Consider the following 19911-nt stretch of genomic DNA (forward strand, 5'->3'; position numbering starts at 1 on the left):
ATATGTTTATAACTAATAAGTCTTGGTTTAGCAAGGCTTACATGCCTGGGCCCAGAGAAATCAAAATTTCATACAAACATGTAAATACACAAAGAAAACATTCTGAATCTCTGACTCTCAGCTGAGCACTTTTACTTTCTCTCCCCTCGGATTCTGGGTATTTCTGTAAAAGCCTAACTCCATCACCACCCTCCCCCCTGAATTTGAATATATTTATATTTTGATACTTTGGAGCCATCTGATTAGATTCACTATCAGGTTCCTCACATCACGGTAATTTTTCTTTTGCTGACTTGGAGTACAGACGTAAGAAAAGAACACATAAAATGGAGGAAAGGCAAAGGACCTTCTTCAAGTAACACGTTAATTTGATGTAACACCCTGAGTAATATGTGAGTTATAATATAAGCAGCTTTGGCTTCTCATTCTCTCATTGTTCCTTAAATATTTAAAATAAATATATGAATCAAGGTTCTCTACCTAATTTTGGTATGTTCACCACCACTGACCAAAGACCACATTCTACTCTATTAATCCATATTTAAGTGTCAACACTCCAGAATCACTCATAAAGAAAAAAGAAAATGACCAAGACTTGCTTTGTTTGGTACTAGGCTAATGACACCCCCTCTGCACAAAAGAAACCTATTCTTCAACCTGAATGTTTTTGAACCATGTCCCCTCCCTCCTACTCACTACCTGGCACAGCTGAGTAATATGAAGTGCCTCTAGAACACTACAGTATCTCAATTTTCAATACTAACACAAAAAATTTTAAGAAGGTGAAAGGATGGATAAATAATTTAAAATACCAGTGCCTTTATCAAAGAACCCAGGGTCTTATCTGCCTGCTTTCTAAATCTAAATTCCAAGGAAATGGGAGGGCCAAAATCTATGAATTCAAAAAGAAAAATTAAATGGTTAAAAAGTTCTCTCCAGCACTCCCTAATCCTCAGAGAAATATGAAAAGAAATGACTTCAAATGACATTTTTAATAATATAACAATAAGATACAGAATACTGAATAACCTCCCGGTAACAAAGGGGAATGATTAATGAAATCCAGAGACTTGAAAAGCCTCATATTATCCAGTAATCCAATAATTTTTACCAGCTTTTTCATCAAAATATTTAATAAAGCAGCTATCTAAAAAGTGAAACATTCATTTCTTTCTCCTCTGGTAGAAGCCCTAATGAATGACTGAGTAGCCCAAAGAAGAAAGGAAAGTAAAAAAAAAAAAAAAAAAAAAAAAATCTGGACTACACCAACTGGACAATCAGTAACAGAAAGATTAATGAGCTGAAAAGTATGAACAACACAACATCCAGTTGAAAGTGATATGAAAACAGTAAGATTCACATCATTTTAAGTAGTCTATATGATACGCATACATTTTCAGGTAGGCATATAATTCAGCCTAAAAGCAGACTGCTGCCTTAGAATATTCCTTACAATTTCTTCTTTCCCCGAGATTGTAAAAGAAAAGCTTTTCTATGACAAACTTCCATAGGAAAATGTCTTTGGCTAAAGGGTCTAAACTAGATTCTTTTCTTTGGAGTTTACATATCAGGAGTTTGAGTGGAAAGAGGGCTTTTCCAAATCATACATTCCTTCTCCCATAGTCCCCCTGCCTCCTCCTCTTTGCTTTACCTGGCAAATTCCTCTTCTTCCTCATCCTGCAAGTCTAAGCTGAAATATTGCTTATTTGGCCACCCTTCCTGAGCTCCGTGGCCTGAGTTTGAGCCCCATAGCACCTAGGCTTCACCTAGTTCAGTAAAACATGGTGGATAATTTTATGCATGAAAATTCCGAGAGCTATTCCCCTGGATAGGACACATTCAGAACGTGGAGCATCATTCTGAATAGCACTCCCAGGAGGTTGCATGTGATAAAAACGGTCACTGAGCATGGGCTTCAGCAGCCTGGAAGAGCAAGAGAGGGCGATGTGGGTGTTTTCTATTTGATGCATCAGCCAAACCCCTGGGCCAATTCTAGGAAAACCTATGACAAACATCTACGATATTCTTTGAAGTTTCTGGATGTGGACAGGGAATGGCTTATTCATTTTGTTTTATTATTGAGATGTTGACAGGCAGAGGCAGGAATCAAGGTGGCCCAGAGTTATTAGGAATATTTTTTCTAAGAGTTTTACACCTAACAGTGAAAGACAGCTACACCTTTTATTAAAATCATTCCTTTAGAAATGAGCTAAGAGTAGATTTTTACCTAGACTGCTAGGCTGTTAGATCAAAGGTTAAAGGAGTATACATTGACTAGATACGATTCAAAGAATAAGCAGAACTAGTCTGGGTCCAAAGTGACAATCAAACACACACAACACTATGTGACTTCACTAAGTTGAAGAAGCCTAGGAATGCCATTTGTAAAGGTACAAAAAAAAAAAAATCTGATGTAAAGCTCATCTCTACAAGCCTCCAAGTTTTTAAAGAAATGGATGGAGAGTGGAGGTCAAATTGGACTCAAAGCTACTGCTGCTCCAGCCAACCCAGTGCAGTGGGCTGGGGATTGGGCTAATGCTATGGGCTTGCAGTATAGCAAGCTTGGCAACCACGGGCAATGCTGCTTTGAGAGGACTGAATAAAGCATAGAGTTAAGAGCCTGGGCTCTTGACTCAGACAACCTGGGTTTAAATCCAGGCTCACTATGAGAACTTGGGCAAGTTATACACTTTATGCTTCAATTTCCTTATCTATACAATGAGAATAATAATAATAGTTTACTCAAAATATTGTAGTGGTAATTATAAAAATGTTTACTATAAAAATGTTTACTATGAAAAACAGTATCAGGCGCTTAGTAATCTTTCAATAAATGTTATTTACATTATTTATGATTACTAGTAGTAATAGATACCAGCGGAGAAATCTGGGGGGGAGTAGTGTGCTAGGTACAAGAGAAAAGGATTCTGAATGAAGTCAGAGTAAATTACCAAAATAGTGTCATCAGCACCAATTTCAGTAGCAGACTATCTCACTGCCTTCCATTTGTGAAGACTAGCTGAAATCCATGTTCAACATTCCAACCAATGGATCAACAAACAGAAAAAAATTCTAATTATGACTTTAGATTAAGAGAACTTCTACAGACAGCCATCAACTAAGGGCCATGGAGTAGAGTTCAAATGTTTCACTTAAGTCTCTGTAGAAATAATTTATGGCCAAGATTATTCTCAGATTTCATCACAACCCAGAGCACCTTGTGAATTCTCCCTGTTGGTGAATGGTAGCTGAGGAAAATTATGGTGATGAGAATAAGTCTGCAAATGGTATAAATGATTCAGTACTAGATGACTAGAATATTTAAATGGAAGACATTCAGAGATCACATCAGACTAGAATAGTCTGTTAAGGTTTTACCAAAAAAAAGGGCATGGTCTGGGTGTTTACATAGGATTTAAATAATGCAGAGGGGATTGGAGAAATGGGGTTGTAGAAGGCAGTCCAATCAGCTACTCATTGACACTAACAGTTCGGAGGCAGAAAGGGACAAATTTTTAAGATATTTGAAAAATAATGAATTTGTTTTGGGGGAGCAAAGTTTTAAGTAGGAGAGTAATGAGAGAGAAGACTGGAGAAATAAGAAAAGAATCAGCATATTAGAGAGTCTTACATCTCTAGATAAAAAGTCTAGACTTTAATGATAAATGAGGGAAATCATTACAGATTTTAGGAAATGACTGACAGTAGGATGGATAGGGAAACAAAAAACTGGAGGAAAAAATGCCTGGGAATCTATTAATTTCATTTAGCCTTTCTACCAGAAAAGCTCCTCTTCTCTGAAATCCTACAATAACGTATCTGTCATCTCCTTCATAATCATGACTTTTGCATGTATCTTATTTTGTCTATTAGAGACAGCAGAGTTTTATTGGTTAAGAGCATGAAATCTGGGACCAGGCTGCTTAAGTTCAAATCCCAGTTGCACTAGGTCCTTAGCACCTATCTGTGCCTTGGTTTCCTTATCTATAAAATGGAAATTATCATAAAACCTGCTTCAAAGTGATGTTATGTGGATTAAATTACTTAATACATGTACAGTGCTTAGAACAATGCCTGGCACATAGTATAAGTGGTATAGTGTTAGCGATGATCATTTTTAAGTTTCTTCAGGGAAGGATCTATGTCAGATTCAGCTTTGTATCTCCAAAAGTATTTAAATTATCAAGTAAATACTCTATAATTGTGAAGAACAGTGAAGAACAATCTACAATTAAATAATTGATAATTGTTAAGAATAATGAAAAACAACCTAGAGTAGCCACAGTGGGGATGTAACAGAAAAACTAACAAGATTTAGCACATGACTGAATAAAGACAATGAAGGAGAACCAGGATGCGGATGCCCCTGAGATATCAAACCTGTGTGATTGGGAGAATAACAATGGGATTTTGGGAAGTCCAGAAGGGAAGCCATTTCTGAATAAAAGGGAGGTATGGAACGTTTGGTTTTAGATATCTTGAAGACAAAATGACAGTGAGTCATAACAGCTTTGATAGGACTGAAAGTCTGGAGAGGAGCAGGAGTGTAGCCATGATTTTGGAAGTCTGCTACAGAAAGGCAACAGCAGAAGAGCTGTACAGATACAGATTTGTAACTGAGATTTTTCATTAATTAAGACTACCTTCTCTCCACTGAATTCAAATTTGTTGGGTGGTGTTGTGTTCATATCCATCATCTCATCTACATCAGCTTAAATGCTATAAATTATAGCTGAGTACTGAAATTTATATGCAGTTACAAATCCACATTTTAAGAGATTAAAAAAATTTAGCCATTTTATTGGGCTAACTTTATAACTAAATAGTAAAATATTAAAAATGACAATAATAAAAGATAACTTAAAACTTACCCTGAATCACAGAAACAGTTCCACAGTCCTTGGCCATGACTCCAGAGTAAGCGATTAAAAACTCGGTTGAAAATCCGATATAAATTTACTTCCTCGACATCAGGTACCTTCCAGATGCGTGGAAGAACTGTACGGACACTTGTTTTTACTATGTCCAAAACCTAGTGGAAAACCCAAAATATTTCAAAATCTAGGTGTATACGTGTGTGTCTAAAATTCAAAGATGAATATATATAATTCAAAAATGAATACACACACACACATACTCACTCACTCAGTCACTCACTAAATGACAGCACAGGATGAAAAGTCCAGAAATAGATCCAGTATTTATGAAACTCTGGTATATGACATAGGTGGCAAGTCTGACTCATTGGAGTAAGAAGAGATTAAATTTAAAAATTAAAGTTAAGTGAAATTTAAATTAAATCAATAAATGGAGATTTTAAAATAGTAATCTTCATGGAAAAAATAGATGCAGTTGAATCATTGACTCAATTCACAAAAATCAACTCTAGAGTGACTGAGGTTTTAAGTCTGAAAAATAAGCCATTAAATATCTTAGTGAAAAGTATTAGTGAATATCTTTTAGACTTTGGTTTAGAAAAAGGTTACTTAAGTAGCAAAAAAGTATAGAACATAAAAGATTAATAGGTTTCCCTTATATTAAAATTAAGACTTCTGGCCATCAAAAGATACCTTAAAGGAAATAAAGATCAAGTTACAAACTGGTAAAATACATTCAAAACATATACATCTAACAAAAGATTAGTATCAGGAATATATAATGAATGCCTAACCAATTGTTAAATACACACCAACAAATTAACAGAAAAAAATGGACAAAAATACATGAACAGGACTTTCACACAAGAGGAAATAAATATGCCTGATAAACATAAAGAATAAAAATTAAGACTTAAATAAGACATCATTTTCTATCCATTTAATTGACAAAAATTAAAAGTCTGACAATACCAAGTGCTGGAGAAATATGGATCTACAGCATCTCTTAGACTTGTTGGCAGGCGTATAAATCGGAAAATAGCTGGGCATTATCTCCTAAAGTTGAAAATGCATATACCCCAAGACCCAGCAAGTTTATTCCTAAGAGAAACTCTCTCACAGGTTAAAAACAAGAGCCATGTACAAGAATGTTCAAACAGCTGTTCCCAATTACAGACACCTTGAAAAATTCTAACTCTCCATCAATGGGAGAGTGAATAAATAGTCGTATACTCATTCCCTTGGACTTTTATACAGTAGTCAAAATGAATGAAATTAAAGGGCACACAACAACAGGGAGCATCTTAATTATTAATGGTTAAGTTTTAAAAAAATACATACCAGTCATTACATACAGTATGAAACTCTTTTAATAGAAGTAAAGACAATTAAATTTTAAAAATACTTATGAGGAATACACATAGATATAATAAGAATATATAAAGAAAGAAAGCAAGGGATTGGGGAATACTGAATTTAAGAAAATGGCTACCTGAGACATAACGGGCCAGGGAGATGGAAGGTAGTCATTTGATAAGATAATAGATTCTTGCCAAGATACTTGATTTGGGTGTTTGGTTCACAAATGGTACAATAACTTAAAAATGCTAACTAAATAAAAGCAGACCATATATGGACAAATAATTAGAAAGTATCATGAAACAAGGCCTAGGATTAATCTAATTCTGGGAAACTAAAATCCTAGAGGTTCTGAAAAATTTATAAATCCCAAAAAGCTACTTTGACTAATTCAATGTATTTAATACTTTTGCAATTCAGGTGTTTGCAAGGAAACACTTTTTTTGAAAAAGTAAATATGAACAAATACAGTTATCCTAATTTCAGTTCACCAAAGCAGATTTTTCACTTCTTATTTTACCTAATTAAAGGAACTCCTTGTAAAGATGAGAGTGAGAGATGAAAAGAGAAAGACTTTCAAACATAAAGACTGAATGAAGATACGATTATTCTCCATAGGTACAAACGTATAGAAAATTGGGAGCATATAAAAGAAGAATTTAATTTGTTTCTATTTAAAACAGCCATATTTAAAGAAGTGATATTAGTTCTGATAAAGGCAAATTTAGAATAAACATCTGTTTAAAAATCAATTTAGGGAAAAAATTTCAAAATAACATTTTATTTATAGAAGAATATCAAATACAGCTTCTCACAGTGAATTGTGTAAGCAGCATGATTCCTTCCTTTCCTGCTCCAGCTTCTTTCACTGTGAAGTGGGAACAGTATGTAAACCCTACAGGCGTCAGGGGTGTGTGGGCTGAAGGGGAGGAGAATGAGGAGAGATAATGCAATCTGTAATAAAGTAGCTTGTGAAAAAAATTGTCCTGGGAAAGCTTGTTATTACAGATAATGAAAGCTTAATTATGGAAAGGGATTTAAAATTTTTTGATATGAGTTGTTCACAATAATACTGATATAATTTGGACATCAGACATTAACTCATACCTTTTATCTTTTTATGATTTTCAGTTAAGCTAATAGTTTAACCTTTTATATTTTTAATGTAGAAAACAGGACTCATAATTGATGTGATACCAGAATCAACACTAGCAGTAAATGGTAAATTTTTATCAATTCTCTTCTCAATTTCCCTTCCTCCTTTCTATGTATTAGTGAGTAATAACAGGCCAAAAGTCAAAACGCAGGAAGAATTTAAAAAGCAGCAAAGATAACCCATAAATTGGTTTCAAGAATAAATATGAGTTCTACATAATAAATGAAATTAAAATGCTAACAATACTGGAAATTTTAACATTACCTTCATTTCATATTCTATTATTAAATAATTATTCAGGTTTAAAGTGACACAGCATTTGAGATGATGGGTTATTCGTTATTTCCTTCTGAATATGCGCACAGTGAAATGCATACGATGCGACAGAACCAAAGAGGAGGGCAGCTCACATGAACTGGCTGCCTGCTCCGTGCCAAGCACTGTTCTCCTCCGTACATCACTTAGAGGAGGCTCTCTTGGCCGCTACTCTGTATATGCTTTATTCTTAATTTCGAGGGAATTTTAAAGCATGATGGTCTAATATACTAGCCTACACATGGCTAAAAGCAGCAACTTCGGAAAATGGCCCAGGAGTTAGGGATAGGGAATGCAGCTGCTCCACTCCTCATGTTTCCTCCAACATGGAGATGGATAAATCTTCAGGCCTCTTGCAACCCAGCAAACAACTCTGCCTGAGGAGTGATCTCCCAGATTGTGAGACCAGCATGGTCGGGGCAACCCAGAAACTTGCTCGTTCATTGCCAGAGCACGTCCTAGGAAGATACATTCTCCTTTGCTTCCCTTCATCTTTCAGTTTCAAGCTCTGGTCCTGGAGAAAGGAGTGGGTTAGAGAGACCTGTAATTTGGAGGGTACGAGGGCATATAAACCAAGGAAGCAAGAGCCCAAACCCTTCATCTCTCCTCTGAGTCTTCACATAGCCTCTCTCCTCTGCCTGGAACAGTCTTGACCCATCTGTTCACCTGGTGAACTTCTATGTTTTACCTCAAACATCACTTCTCCAGGGAGACCTTTACCTGCCACTAAACTTTGTATGATCCCTTAATGCCCAACTCTTCCCCTATTAATGATTATCTCACTTTATTTTAATTTCCTGTTTAGTTAATGGAGACTGTTAGCTACATAAAAAGAGGAATTATACCAGTATACCTACCATGTCCCCAAGGCTCAAAAGAGGTCTAGCACTTAGTAGGTGTTTGTCTTAGTGAAAATGCTTCTTGCAAGAAAGTGAAAACTATGCAAACAAGGTAAAAATCAGAGCTAACACTTATTGAAGGCTTACAATGGACCAAGCACTGTTCTAATCACTTTTACATATAGCAATTCATTTAATCCTCAAAATAAAAATAAAAATAACAAATAACTTCCTGTAGGGTCATTGTCTCCAAATGAGTTCTGGTGGGTTAGGTTTTGCTGCCTAATGGCTATGAAAAATGTTTGGTTTTGAAAACATTTTGGATCTCATTTTATGGATGAGAAAACCCAGGCATAGAGCAGATAAGTAACTTACCCAAGATTGCACAGTTAGGTAATGGATAGCTATGTAGCCAGACCCATGACCTTAACCACTACCCAACAATGCCTCACAATTAATTTGATCTGTCCTGGTGCCAATAGCAAAATCCTAGAAGAGATTGTCTCTTCTTAGATTCAGATTCACCTCTAGTCAAGTAATACTTGGGAAAATGGGTGGAGTCACTGTGTACAAACAAGGTTGCCCAGGCACCCCCTCCAATAAGGCCATGCAGTCCATCAGGAACCAGTTTGCTTAAAAGGCCACGCAGATGGGGAGACAATGCCTGTACCTCTAGCAAAACACTGGCTGAGTAACTTTAGGAAGGCAGAAAACAGGCAAGGAATCAGACTGGGATGAGGTAAATTAGTGTCAGTTCTATCTGCAATGCTATTTGGATTTCTGGGTGTTTTGGGGTTAGAAGTAAATGGATGGGAGATGAATAACTTGTGAAACACAAAAACAAATAGTCAGCAAGGTGCCCTTTGTGTTTATCTGTAGACTCATGTGAGGCTAACTTATAGAATATGTTAGGTAATGGATCCATTTCCTGACATTGTGATTTTTAAAAGCATCCCGATCCAACATCAAGCTCTCCAAGGGAAAAAATAAATGGGATATTCAGTCAATGAAAGTATTAATAAAATGAAAAGATTTATCTTTTCCATATGAAATATAGCACATTTGAAGGCATAAAACCCACAGACAAATTCATATTTTGCAAGAACATACAGATGCTGAATGACAAACTGCTCCATATGGCTGAACAGTTGGTCCTAAATTAAAATAATGGCATGAGGTGAGGGAGGTTTAGAAATAACATTAAAATCACTACATGCTGTACTAATGATGCATGCAGCAGCCATGACATAGGGTAAAGGCATCTTTGCTGATGGAAAATGAACAGCCCTGTACAGCATCTATGTCAGCCCAAATGAAAAAGAGATGGAAAATAATAACATCAAAATTCATGCAGAAGCAGCTACAGTAGGTATTTTAAAAATTGCTATTTAGAGAAATACTTGATAAACAAGGATTTCTTAGAACCCTAAGATAAATGCAAATATTGTACAACCTTATTATCACTACTTATTTCTCTTCCTTCTCCAATCTTAGTTTATGCCTAGATATCAGAGAATAAGCTTCTCAGAAAATTTGGCATTCTTCACAGCCCACCATCGCTGCGATATTTTCATACTTCAAGTATATTCCTTACAAACTATATAAAGCAACTTCATTCTTAGCAGAAAGCTGAATTATGCTAGTGTGGAGTTACCACAACATGACATTAAGTAAGATCAGCTGATTCCATTTTCACCTGGTGAGGATTCCTTTCAGTAGTTTAGGCCTACATCGTTGACCTTTAAATTTTACACCCATTAAGGAAAATTTGAAATAAGACATGTGGAAGAGTTTGTGTGTGTGGCATTCCAATCTTAAGAGTTTTGCAACATTCAAATGATCAACTAGCAAAAGCTTCAATACTGGAACAGAAAAAGTGAGATACATATTTCAACAATGGTTTCTAAATGGAATTAAGAGATTTAAATGAGAGTCTTTCTTGTGCATTCCACATCTAGAATTCTGCTTGGGATATGGTCGTCTCTCAATCAATATTGTTGAGTGCATGTTTTAATGAGCAAATAAATAAATGAATGAATAAACAACTCTCAAAATCCCCAATAGTGCCTAGTATAGTTCTTGTACAAAATTGGCAACCAATAAATGTTTGTCAAATTAAATTGTATCACACACAACCTTTGTGGTAGTCATGGAGGCATGCCATTTGAATCAACCAGCTTCTAAGAGTGCAGTTAGCTGACAGCATCCCCATTCAGGATCCATTACAACAGTCAAGCCAAGCTTATACTCTCCCCAGACTGCTCCCGACCAAGGATTGAGCACGGTTGGGATACCAGAGGGGGGATATTTCTGCCCAGTGTGATCCCTCTAACAGGCAATCTGTGTTCTGGGCTCCCCATCAGCCTGAAAGGCCTTTCTCAGAACTTCACTAAAGTCTGAAGATCTTCCTCCCCAATCCTCCTGCCTTCCATTCACTGGTGTTAGACCAATATTGCAGGTGGAAGGCTCTTCTACCTGCTCAAACTCTCTCTCCCCTTTAGCCTTCTTAGGTGTCTTCTCTCATAAATGTCTTTCACTTCTAATTCTGTCTTATGTCTGCTTCCCAGGGAACTGAACTGACATAGCCATCCAATGATTACTATCATCATAGTCCAAAGGATAAATCTGATTAATCCACATCTAGATGTTAAATTAGTTAAGTTCTTGGCCTTCTAAATGGGTAACTTTTAATAATACTTAATTCTACATTCTAAAGCTGACCCACATTTCTAGGTTTCTTTTTTGTCTTGGATTCAGTTTCTATCTGTATAAAGCAATAGCACAGGTTTCAAACAGATAGTCAAATGAAGAGTCAACATGTTACAACCCAACAGACAAATTTTTATACTTCATTTATACATATTCTACATAAAATAATTCTACACATGAAGAGTTCTTAGTAAAATAAAATACATCAGAGAAACAGCCTGGCATGAAGATCCTTAGAAGGAAAAAAAAGTCACCTGCATTTTACACCTTCTAAACCTAGAGCACCTTGCCATATTATGGCTTACTTCCTCACAAGAACTCTCCAATACTTAATGCTACGAACCTCAGAGAAGTTGTGAGAAGTTACCTGCCCCGCAAAAAGGGCAGGGGCAGTACTGAACCCAAGTCCATATGACTACAAGTCCAGTTCCTCTTTCCACTACCTATTATTGCCCCTTTAGTTTAATATCAACATATAAAAGCTTTAAATTTTTTTTTCAATACACTTTGCAGCTAATTATTATATTGGCTCTCTTGTTGTCAAGAAAAAAAATATTCCAGTCAGTCAGTCATTCTCTGATCCCACTTTACCTCTGATTTCATCTGAAATAAACAAGGTAGGGAATAATGTATAATATATACATTATTATAAATACATAAGGAAGTCTCATCCATCTCTATATATCTGGGAAATTAGAGTCTGTTTTGGGGGGAAAAAAGCCTTTTAAAGAACAAAATGGTTGATGAAAGAACAGGAAACAGAGTAATCGTAACAACTGCAAGAAAAGTTGCTACAGATAAGTTGCACACTGTGTAAATACTGGGCTTCCCTTCTCATCATCACCTACACCTAGCATCCCTCAGCCACCTTTCCGGACCCTCCATGAACCTGAGCAACTTTGCAAGATAAACTTACTCTTGTTAAGATCAGCCCTTACTCTTCTCTGAGAGTCAAAATTCAAGCTATGAAATAATGCCATTTGCAGCAACATGGATGGATCTAGAGATTGCCGTACTGAGTGAAGTAAGTCAGACAGAGAAAGACAAATATCGGATTGGCCAAAAAGTTCATTCGGGCTTTTCCGTAAAGTGTAATGGAAAAACACAAATGAACTTTTTGGTCAACCCAATATCATATGATATCACTTATATATGGAATCAAAAAAAAAAGGGTACAAATGAACTTATCTAAAAACAGAAATAGAGGCACAGATGTAGAAAACAAACTTATGGTTACCAGGGGGTAAGGGAGGAGGAGGGATAAATTGGGAGATTGGGACTGACATATACATACTACTATATATAAAATAGATAACTAATCAGGACCTACTATATAGCCCAGGGAACTCTACTCAATACTCTGTAATGACCTATATGGGAAAATAATCTAATAGAGTGGATATATGTATAACTGATTCACTTTGCTGTACAGCAGAAACTAACACAACATTATAAATCAACTATACTCCAATAAAATTTTTTTTTTAATTCAAGCTATGAATTCTTCTGCCCAAAATAGAACTGTCTATTAAATTACCTTGTAGAAGAATGACTGTAACTGCTTGGGTAGCTTTGTGTTGGAGATGGGACATCTTATTACTGATAACATGCACAAAGGAAATATAGTAGCTTTGATTAATGCCAAAATGGAAGATGCAACAAAGGAGTTCAAAGAAAAAGTAAAAAGGTGTTTAAGTTGTAATAAAAAACATGCCCTCTCTCATCAGTGCTCTCATTCCCTTAACATAACAGGGTATGATGAATACAGAGATGTAGATGCACATCTGAGAACTGGAGGGAAGGATTACACAAAGATAGCTTACTCCAAATATTCTTAGAGTAAATCAGTATAGCAGAAGTCACTATACTGACACAAGTACTTGCTACTAAATTTATAAGCAAGTATTTACTTTTACTCGATATTTGTAAACACAATTGAGCATAACAACCCTAAAACATGAAATAGATTGTTTCTTCTAATTGATAAACATTATTACTATTCATGCACATCATTTGATCACCCCATACAATGTTTTATCAGGCCTTCTCATATCACATGTTAAAAAAAACATAACAGCATTATCTTAATTTGTTGATGTTCAGATAAATACATAGCACTAGTAAAGAAACAAGGGTAAAGAAAGAAGAAGCTAACTTGCTATTGACAGAATCCACAAAAGAGTCTAGATTTGAGTCAACTGAACAAATGTTTATAGAAAGCCTACAGCTGACTACAAAGTAAGACACACCTCCCCCCTCGCCCCTGGCTTTTAGAAAGGTGGAAAAATTAATACAGAAACCTCTCAAGTCAGATCATAAGTACAACTGAGTATGAAGTACTGTGAGGATTTAGAATAGGGAAAGATAATATCTGGTTACGGGGGAAGACAGACAGGCCTCACAGAAACGCCTGTGTCCCCCTGTCATTCTTTCACTTCTAAAAAGATTATGTTAACTTGAAAAAACAGAAATATACAAAAACAAAAGGAAACATGACACCAAATTTTACCACTTTCCTTCCTCTGGCTCAGTAAGTCTATCCTCCAGAAATAAAATATCTTAATAATTCGGTACTTAGTTTTTGAAATTTTTTAACACTAGATATATATTTTTAAAACAGTAAAAATCAGAGTGGTGATTTAAAGTAGGACAACACATATTACTGTATAACTTGTTTGTTTAATTTACTATCTTGGTATCTTCATAAGATGGCATATGAAAAGGAAAAAGGCACTCTCTCTTTGAGATGCCCAAGGCAATGGTGACCTTAATGAACATTCTTGCAAACCCTCTGATAGAATTTCTCAGCAGGAAAATAACTGAGAAGGTTCTCATCTAAGAACTTAGAAGGCTACACGTGGTCTATCTAGATCCACACTTTTAAATGCAGTAGCCACTAGACACATTTGGCTATTTACATTTAAGTTAATTAAAATTAAAAGTTCAGTTCCTTAGTCACAATAGCCACATTTCAAGATCTCACTCAGTGGCCACATGCAGCTAGTGACCACCGTATTGGACATCACAGATACAGAACATATCCGTCATTGCAGAAAGTTCTATGGGACAACACTCATAGTAAATAAACCTGGTATTTTTATTTCACCTGGCTAGAGAATGGATTGGTCACAAAGACTGCATGGGTAACTAATGAAGAATAAAGATGAAGGCCACCCAAATCTGGAAGGCTCCCTCAGTGCCACCGTGAACCACACTTAATTGGCACTCATCACTCTGAACCAGAATGCTTCCCATATGTGAAAAGAGATGCCTGAGGGCTGATGGACTCATGGCCTCCCAGAAACCATGTACTTGGTGGCTTCTTATCGCTTATATTCTTCACTTATGATTAGTAAAATCTGGCTAATTTTACCAATGTACATATGTTGCATACATCACAAGTCATAATCTTGTGCTATATCTTAAGTTAAGATCTATGATTCCAGAATAGCACTCAATTTAACACAACTGAATAGTATGGATGTACTATAATTTATTTAACCATAAATCTACCGATAGATATTTAGGCTGCTTCAAGTGTTTTGCTTGCACAAATACCACTGCAGTGAATGCTCATGTGCATAAATCTTTTACACATACATTTTTTTTGTTTTTTTTTGTTTTTTTTTGGTTTTTTTTTTTCTTTCTTTCTTTTTGCGGTATGCGGGCCTCTCACTGTTGTGGACTCTCCCGTTGCGGAGCACAGGCTCCGGACGCGCAGGCCCAGCGGCCATGGCTCACGGGCCCAGCCGCTCCGCGGCATATGGGATCCTCCCAGACCGGGGCACGAACCCGTATCCCCTGCATCGGCAGGCGGACTCTCAACCACTGCGCCACCAGGGAGGCCCTACACATACATTTTATACAGATTATTATTCTGTAGGACAGAATGCTGGAAGTGGTTTTGCTGAGTCATAAGGTTGTGAACATTTGTAACGTTAATAGATACAGCAAACTACCTTTCTAAAGAGCTATAACAATGCGTTCTCTCTCTAATAGTATAATAAAGCCCCTTTTATCCAGACTATTTCCATCACTGGATATTATGTCTTATTAATTTTTGCTGATATGTTTTTTACTTGCTTTTCCTTCAGCATTAGTGAGGACAAGATCTAGTTGCATGTTAATTGGCTCTTTGAAGATCCATAAATTATCTTTTCATGGCTTTTTTATATGCTTTTCAATTTTATTTATTAACTTTACAAGATAGTATGTCTTCTGATGATTGATCGGTAGGAAGTATTGGTTTACTTGTGCTACTTTGTGTTTTATGTGCTGCAAACATCTGTCCTCTTCAACATCCACCCCTTTCCCCTGCCACCCAATTCTCCTCACCACTTCTGCCTTTTAACCTGGTTTAAGATACCTTTTGCCATCCGTTAAGTTTTTATGTCATCAAATCTGTCATTCTTCTCCTTTATGATTTCTGGGTTCTAAAACCTAAGTCTTCCTTATGAAGTTGTTTCTTCATTCTAAGATTATAAACATAGCTTTCTGTATTTTCTTTTAAACTTTTAATATTTTTTTACATATAAAACTATCATCTATCTGGAATTTATTTCTGCATATGGTGAGAGGTAATGCTCCAACTTAATTTTCTTACAAATAGGTAGTCAATTGTTTCAGTATCATTTAGGGGAAAAATTATCTTTACTCCACTGATTTGAAATGTCACATTTATCAAGTATTAATATCTTATAAGTATTTTAATCTGTTTCTGGGTTATCTATTTTGTTTTAATTACCAATTTAGCTAAACTCTTCTATCTTCTAGGTTACAAAAAGTACACGGACTTGGAAAGATTCAGGGTTCCAATTCCACTAAGAGGTCCTTATTTTAATGAATAAGGCCACAGTTAGCGACTTGACAAACAGGAGTTCTGGGCTTACAGTATGTTTTCAATCTACTTCTGTTACCAGCTTTGTTACACCCTCCTCAACAGCAGCACAGTGTTTGGCACATGACAGGACACTAAGTTGTCCTTTGTTCAATGAGTTAATGCTTAATAATGAGTTCAGTTTACTCAGAGGAAAGTACATAATTTCAAAGTCATTATTTGATCAGTGTCAACTTTCAGCTTACTAGCAATAAATCCTAGAAAGGGGAAGTAATAGTTTGCACTATTTAGGAATACAACAGCTTCACTAAAGCTACTAAAATAGTACATCTCCCCCCAGATAATGTTGCAATGCATCTATGGGCCCCTCGGGCTGCTGGCCACTCCTTTCTCCTACTCTCTGAGATGTTGTACTGTCTCTGCAAATCTCCAAAGCCCCTCCCCATTGGAGGAAAACCTTCACATCTTCCCACCACAATGCCACAGACTCTACCTTCCCTCCTATTAGAATAAGTGCTCCTGGTTAGGACAAACATTCCCAGCTTACTTACTTCGAGGATTTTCTATCACCTCTCTTTCCTGTACCATTCGTCTCTTCTAGATCATTCTCATCAGCAACTAACAAGTGTAAATAGCTTCATCTTAAAAAAAAAAAACAAACTTGTCCTTAACCCACATCTCTCTCCAGCTACCACCACATTTAACTTTCCCCGCTATAGCAAAATTCCTTGAGAAAGTGCCTGGACTATCTGTGCTTTTTCCCATTTCTTGAACCTACTCCATTCAAGTTTTACTCCCCACCATTCCCCTGAATTTGTTATGATCAGGTAACCATTAACCTCCAAGTTGTCAAAAACAACAGTCAGGTCTTGGTGTTCGTCTTATAACTCCTATCAGCAACATCTGACTCAGTTGATCGCTCCATCCCTGAAATAATTTCTTTACTTGGTCTCAAGGACCCCAAGTTCCCATGGATTTTCATACTTTACTGGCTGCTCCTTCTCAGTCCCCTTAGATTAATCCCTCCGCCCCATCTCTCTGATTTCTATACATAGAAGTGGCCCAGGGCTCAGTCCTCAAAACTCTTCTCTTTTCTAACCACACTTACTCTCTAGGTAATCTCATCTAGTCCCAAGGCTTAAATATCCTAGTGACCCTTAAATTTTGTATCTCCATATGCAACCTTAGCTCTGAACTAAAAAACTACACACTCAATATCTTCAGTTGGATGTCTAACCAATATATCAATCTTAGCAGGTCCAAAACCAAAATCAAAGTAAAACAAAATAAAAGGAACAACAAAGCCCTGCTCTTTCTCCAGCATCCACCCAATTCAGTTACCACCCTAGCTAAACAACCATTAGCTCTTGCCTCAGTTACTCTAAAAACCTTCTACCTGGTCTCTACTTCTGTTCTGCCACATTCCCTCTCCCCTAGTTCTATTCTTCACAAGTAGCTCTCATGAACCTTCTAAATTATAAAACAGACTATGTAACTCCTCTGCTCAAAATTTTCCAGTGGTTTTTCATCACTTGGAATAAAACCCAAAGACTGTCCATGGTCTGTAAAGTTGTGATCCGACCCCTGCTTATCTATCCAACTGTCACCTCCACATCACTCACTCTTAACCAGCAAAAACCAACTATCCTGTACATGAAGAAATAAATGGTGTCTCCTGTCTCATGGATACATCAAGCTAACTTCTACCCCAGGGCCTCTGTATCTGCTCTTCCCTCTGCCTGATGCATTGTACCTACAGATGTCTGCATAGTATTTTTCTCATTTCATTTACATCACCTTCTCTCAATTTTTTAATCCTGATTTATTTTTCTTCATAGTACTTAATACTACCTTACATTCTAGTATATATTGGTTTATTGTCAAACACCTTAACTAGAATATAAGCTCTATGAGACCATGGAATCTGTTTTTAATCTACTTGTTTATCCTCAGAAGCTAGAACAGTGCCTGAAACATAATAGATACACAATAAATATTTGTTGAGGAAATGAGTAAGCAGATGAGCATTTATATAGTTTGATTATGAATGTGGCTTAATGATCCTAGCTTAATACATAATCCAAAAGAGCAAACCTGTTTTTGGGTATTCATTACTCACTTTTCGTTGTTTTACAGAGTCCAATTTTATGAGCCAATATGAAGCCACTTTTGTTTTATGATACTTCCAGTTATCAATCATCTGTTTTGGAGGAGAAACATTAAGAAATTTAATCTAATTAATTTGTGAAATGAAAGCACTATAATACTATTTGCAATAAAGAATGTCTACTTTCATAAAAAGACGTGCAAAAAGACTTTTAATGTAAGATAAAGAAGCCATCTGAATTTAAACCTTTTCTCTTTTTGCTGTAAAAAGCACACAATCTCTAATGATTGAAAGTCAAATGTCTTCAGGAATATAAGGTTTGGGAAGAAGCCCAAAACATCGATTTTTCATTTTAATTCCAAGAACTGTATTTACAACATCATTCACAGTAACAAAATATTGAATAACACATTAGAAGATAGCCTATATTTAATTAGGATTCCATTATCCCCCTGTTTTGTTTTTTGTGCAAATCTGCAAAATTTCTGAATATATATTCTAGTTATATACATTATAATAAATAGATTAAAATAGTTGCTGCATAAGTAAACATATAATAAATAATCTAATGTCTTGTATGATTATTAATATCTTTTATCAATTATATAAGCCTATATCCATGTCTTTATAGAACAATCACAGTAGCCACAAATATTAGTTCTACTCTCAGATTATCTAATTTTTCATCTAGCTGATTCAGAAAGGTATTACATAATTTATATCTCTAAATAATAGAAATAAAATGTCTGGTACAAAGACGTCCTACTTTATTGAATAAAATAACATATGTAAATAAAAATATATCTAGCATAATGCTTTATAACTAATGTTCATTTTTCTTCCTTTTCCCCTGATGTAACAAATAGAACCTCATTTGCAAACAAGATACCATTTCACTTTTTAAAAAATATGTAACATGCAATGCATAATATTTGGGGATTTTGGTTATAACTATGTTATGAATACAAAATACAAAATTGCCATTATTGATTGGTTAACTAAGAAAGTTTTTATTATTGTTTTTTGTTTGTTTTGTTTCTAGACAGCGCTTTAGACAGGTCTAAAGTAAAGCTAAAAAGTGAAAAAAGCCAAATGTATGGCTGTGGTTTTTATCCTACAACTGGCCACTAGATGGTGCCTTCTCCTCTGGATAAAAAAAAAAAAAAACCAACAAAAAAGGGAAACCAGAAAACAACGTTCTATTCTGAGGAATTATCTAAGAATAACAATTTGAAAAGAATGCTTGAATGAAGAAATAGAACTCTGAGTGAAGAAATGCTCTTTCACCAAAAATATTCGAATAACTTGGACTTTCTTTCTAAATTAGGAGTAAGTCATTGACTTTAATGTGAATTTTAGGACTCTGACATTTTAGAACGTTACACTGGGTGGTGCAAATGCTTGTGTAACAAGAAAACACACACACCATAAGCCATTTCAAAATTTGACTAACACCATGCAAGGTGTCACATTCAAATATTCTTGACACTTTATGCCCATGGCCCCACTTTTTTCCTTATTATCTCATTCCATATTAGATCTTTCTAAATCGTTATAGAAGCAGGCTTAACTTGATGTGTCTTTAATCATTAAGAACAATAATTATTTAACACTAATTATTTTCACTTGATGAAGCATCATTAAAATAGGACTATACGGGCTTTCCTGGTGGCACAGTGGTTGAGAGTCCGCCTGCCAATGCAGGGGACACG

The 19911-nt window shown here is 35.8% G+C and overlaps 1 protein-coding gene across 4 annotated transcripts in view; it reads right to left on the minus strand.

The window, feature by feature from the left end:
• TTLL7 (tubulin tyrosine ligase like 7) overlaps positions 1-19911 on the minus strand; it is a 155475-nt gene that overhangs the window by 18120 nt on the left and 117444 nt on the right. For all 4 annotated transcript variants that reach the window (XR_014293258.1, XM_082611963.1, XM_082611962.1 and 1 more), the window contains exons 18-19: positions 18212-18292; positions 4872-5032 (exon numbers count right to left, since the gene is read on the minus strand). Coding sequence is in view for 3 of the 4 variants with exons in the window: in XM_082611963.1 (XP_082468089.1) it covers positions 4872-5032; positions 18212-18292 (242 nt within the window). In the remaining variant the exon portion in view is untranslated. The remainder of the gene's footprint in view (positions 1-4871; positions 5033-18211; positions 18293-19911) is intronic.

This window comes from Mesoplodon mirus (assembly GCF_964341445.2).
Source record: "Mesoplodon mirus genome assembly, chromosome: 3".
Classification (NCBI taxonomy): Eukaryota; Metazoa; Chordata; class Mammalia; order Artiodactyla; family Ziphiidae; genus Mesoplodon; species Mesoplodon mirus.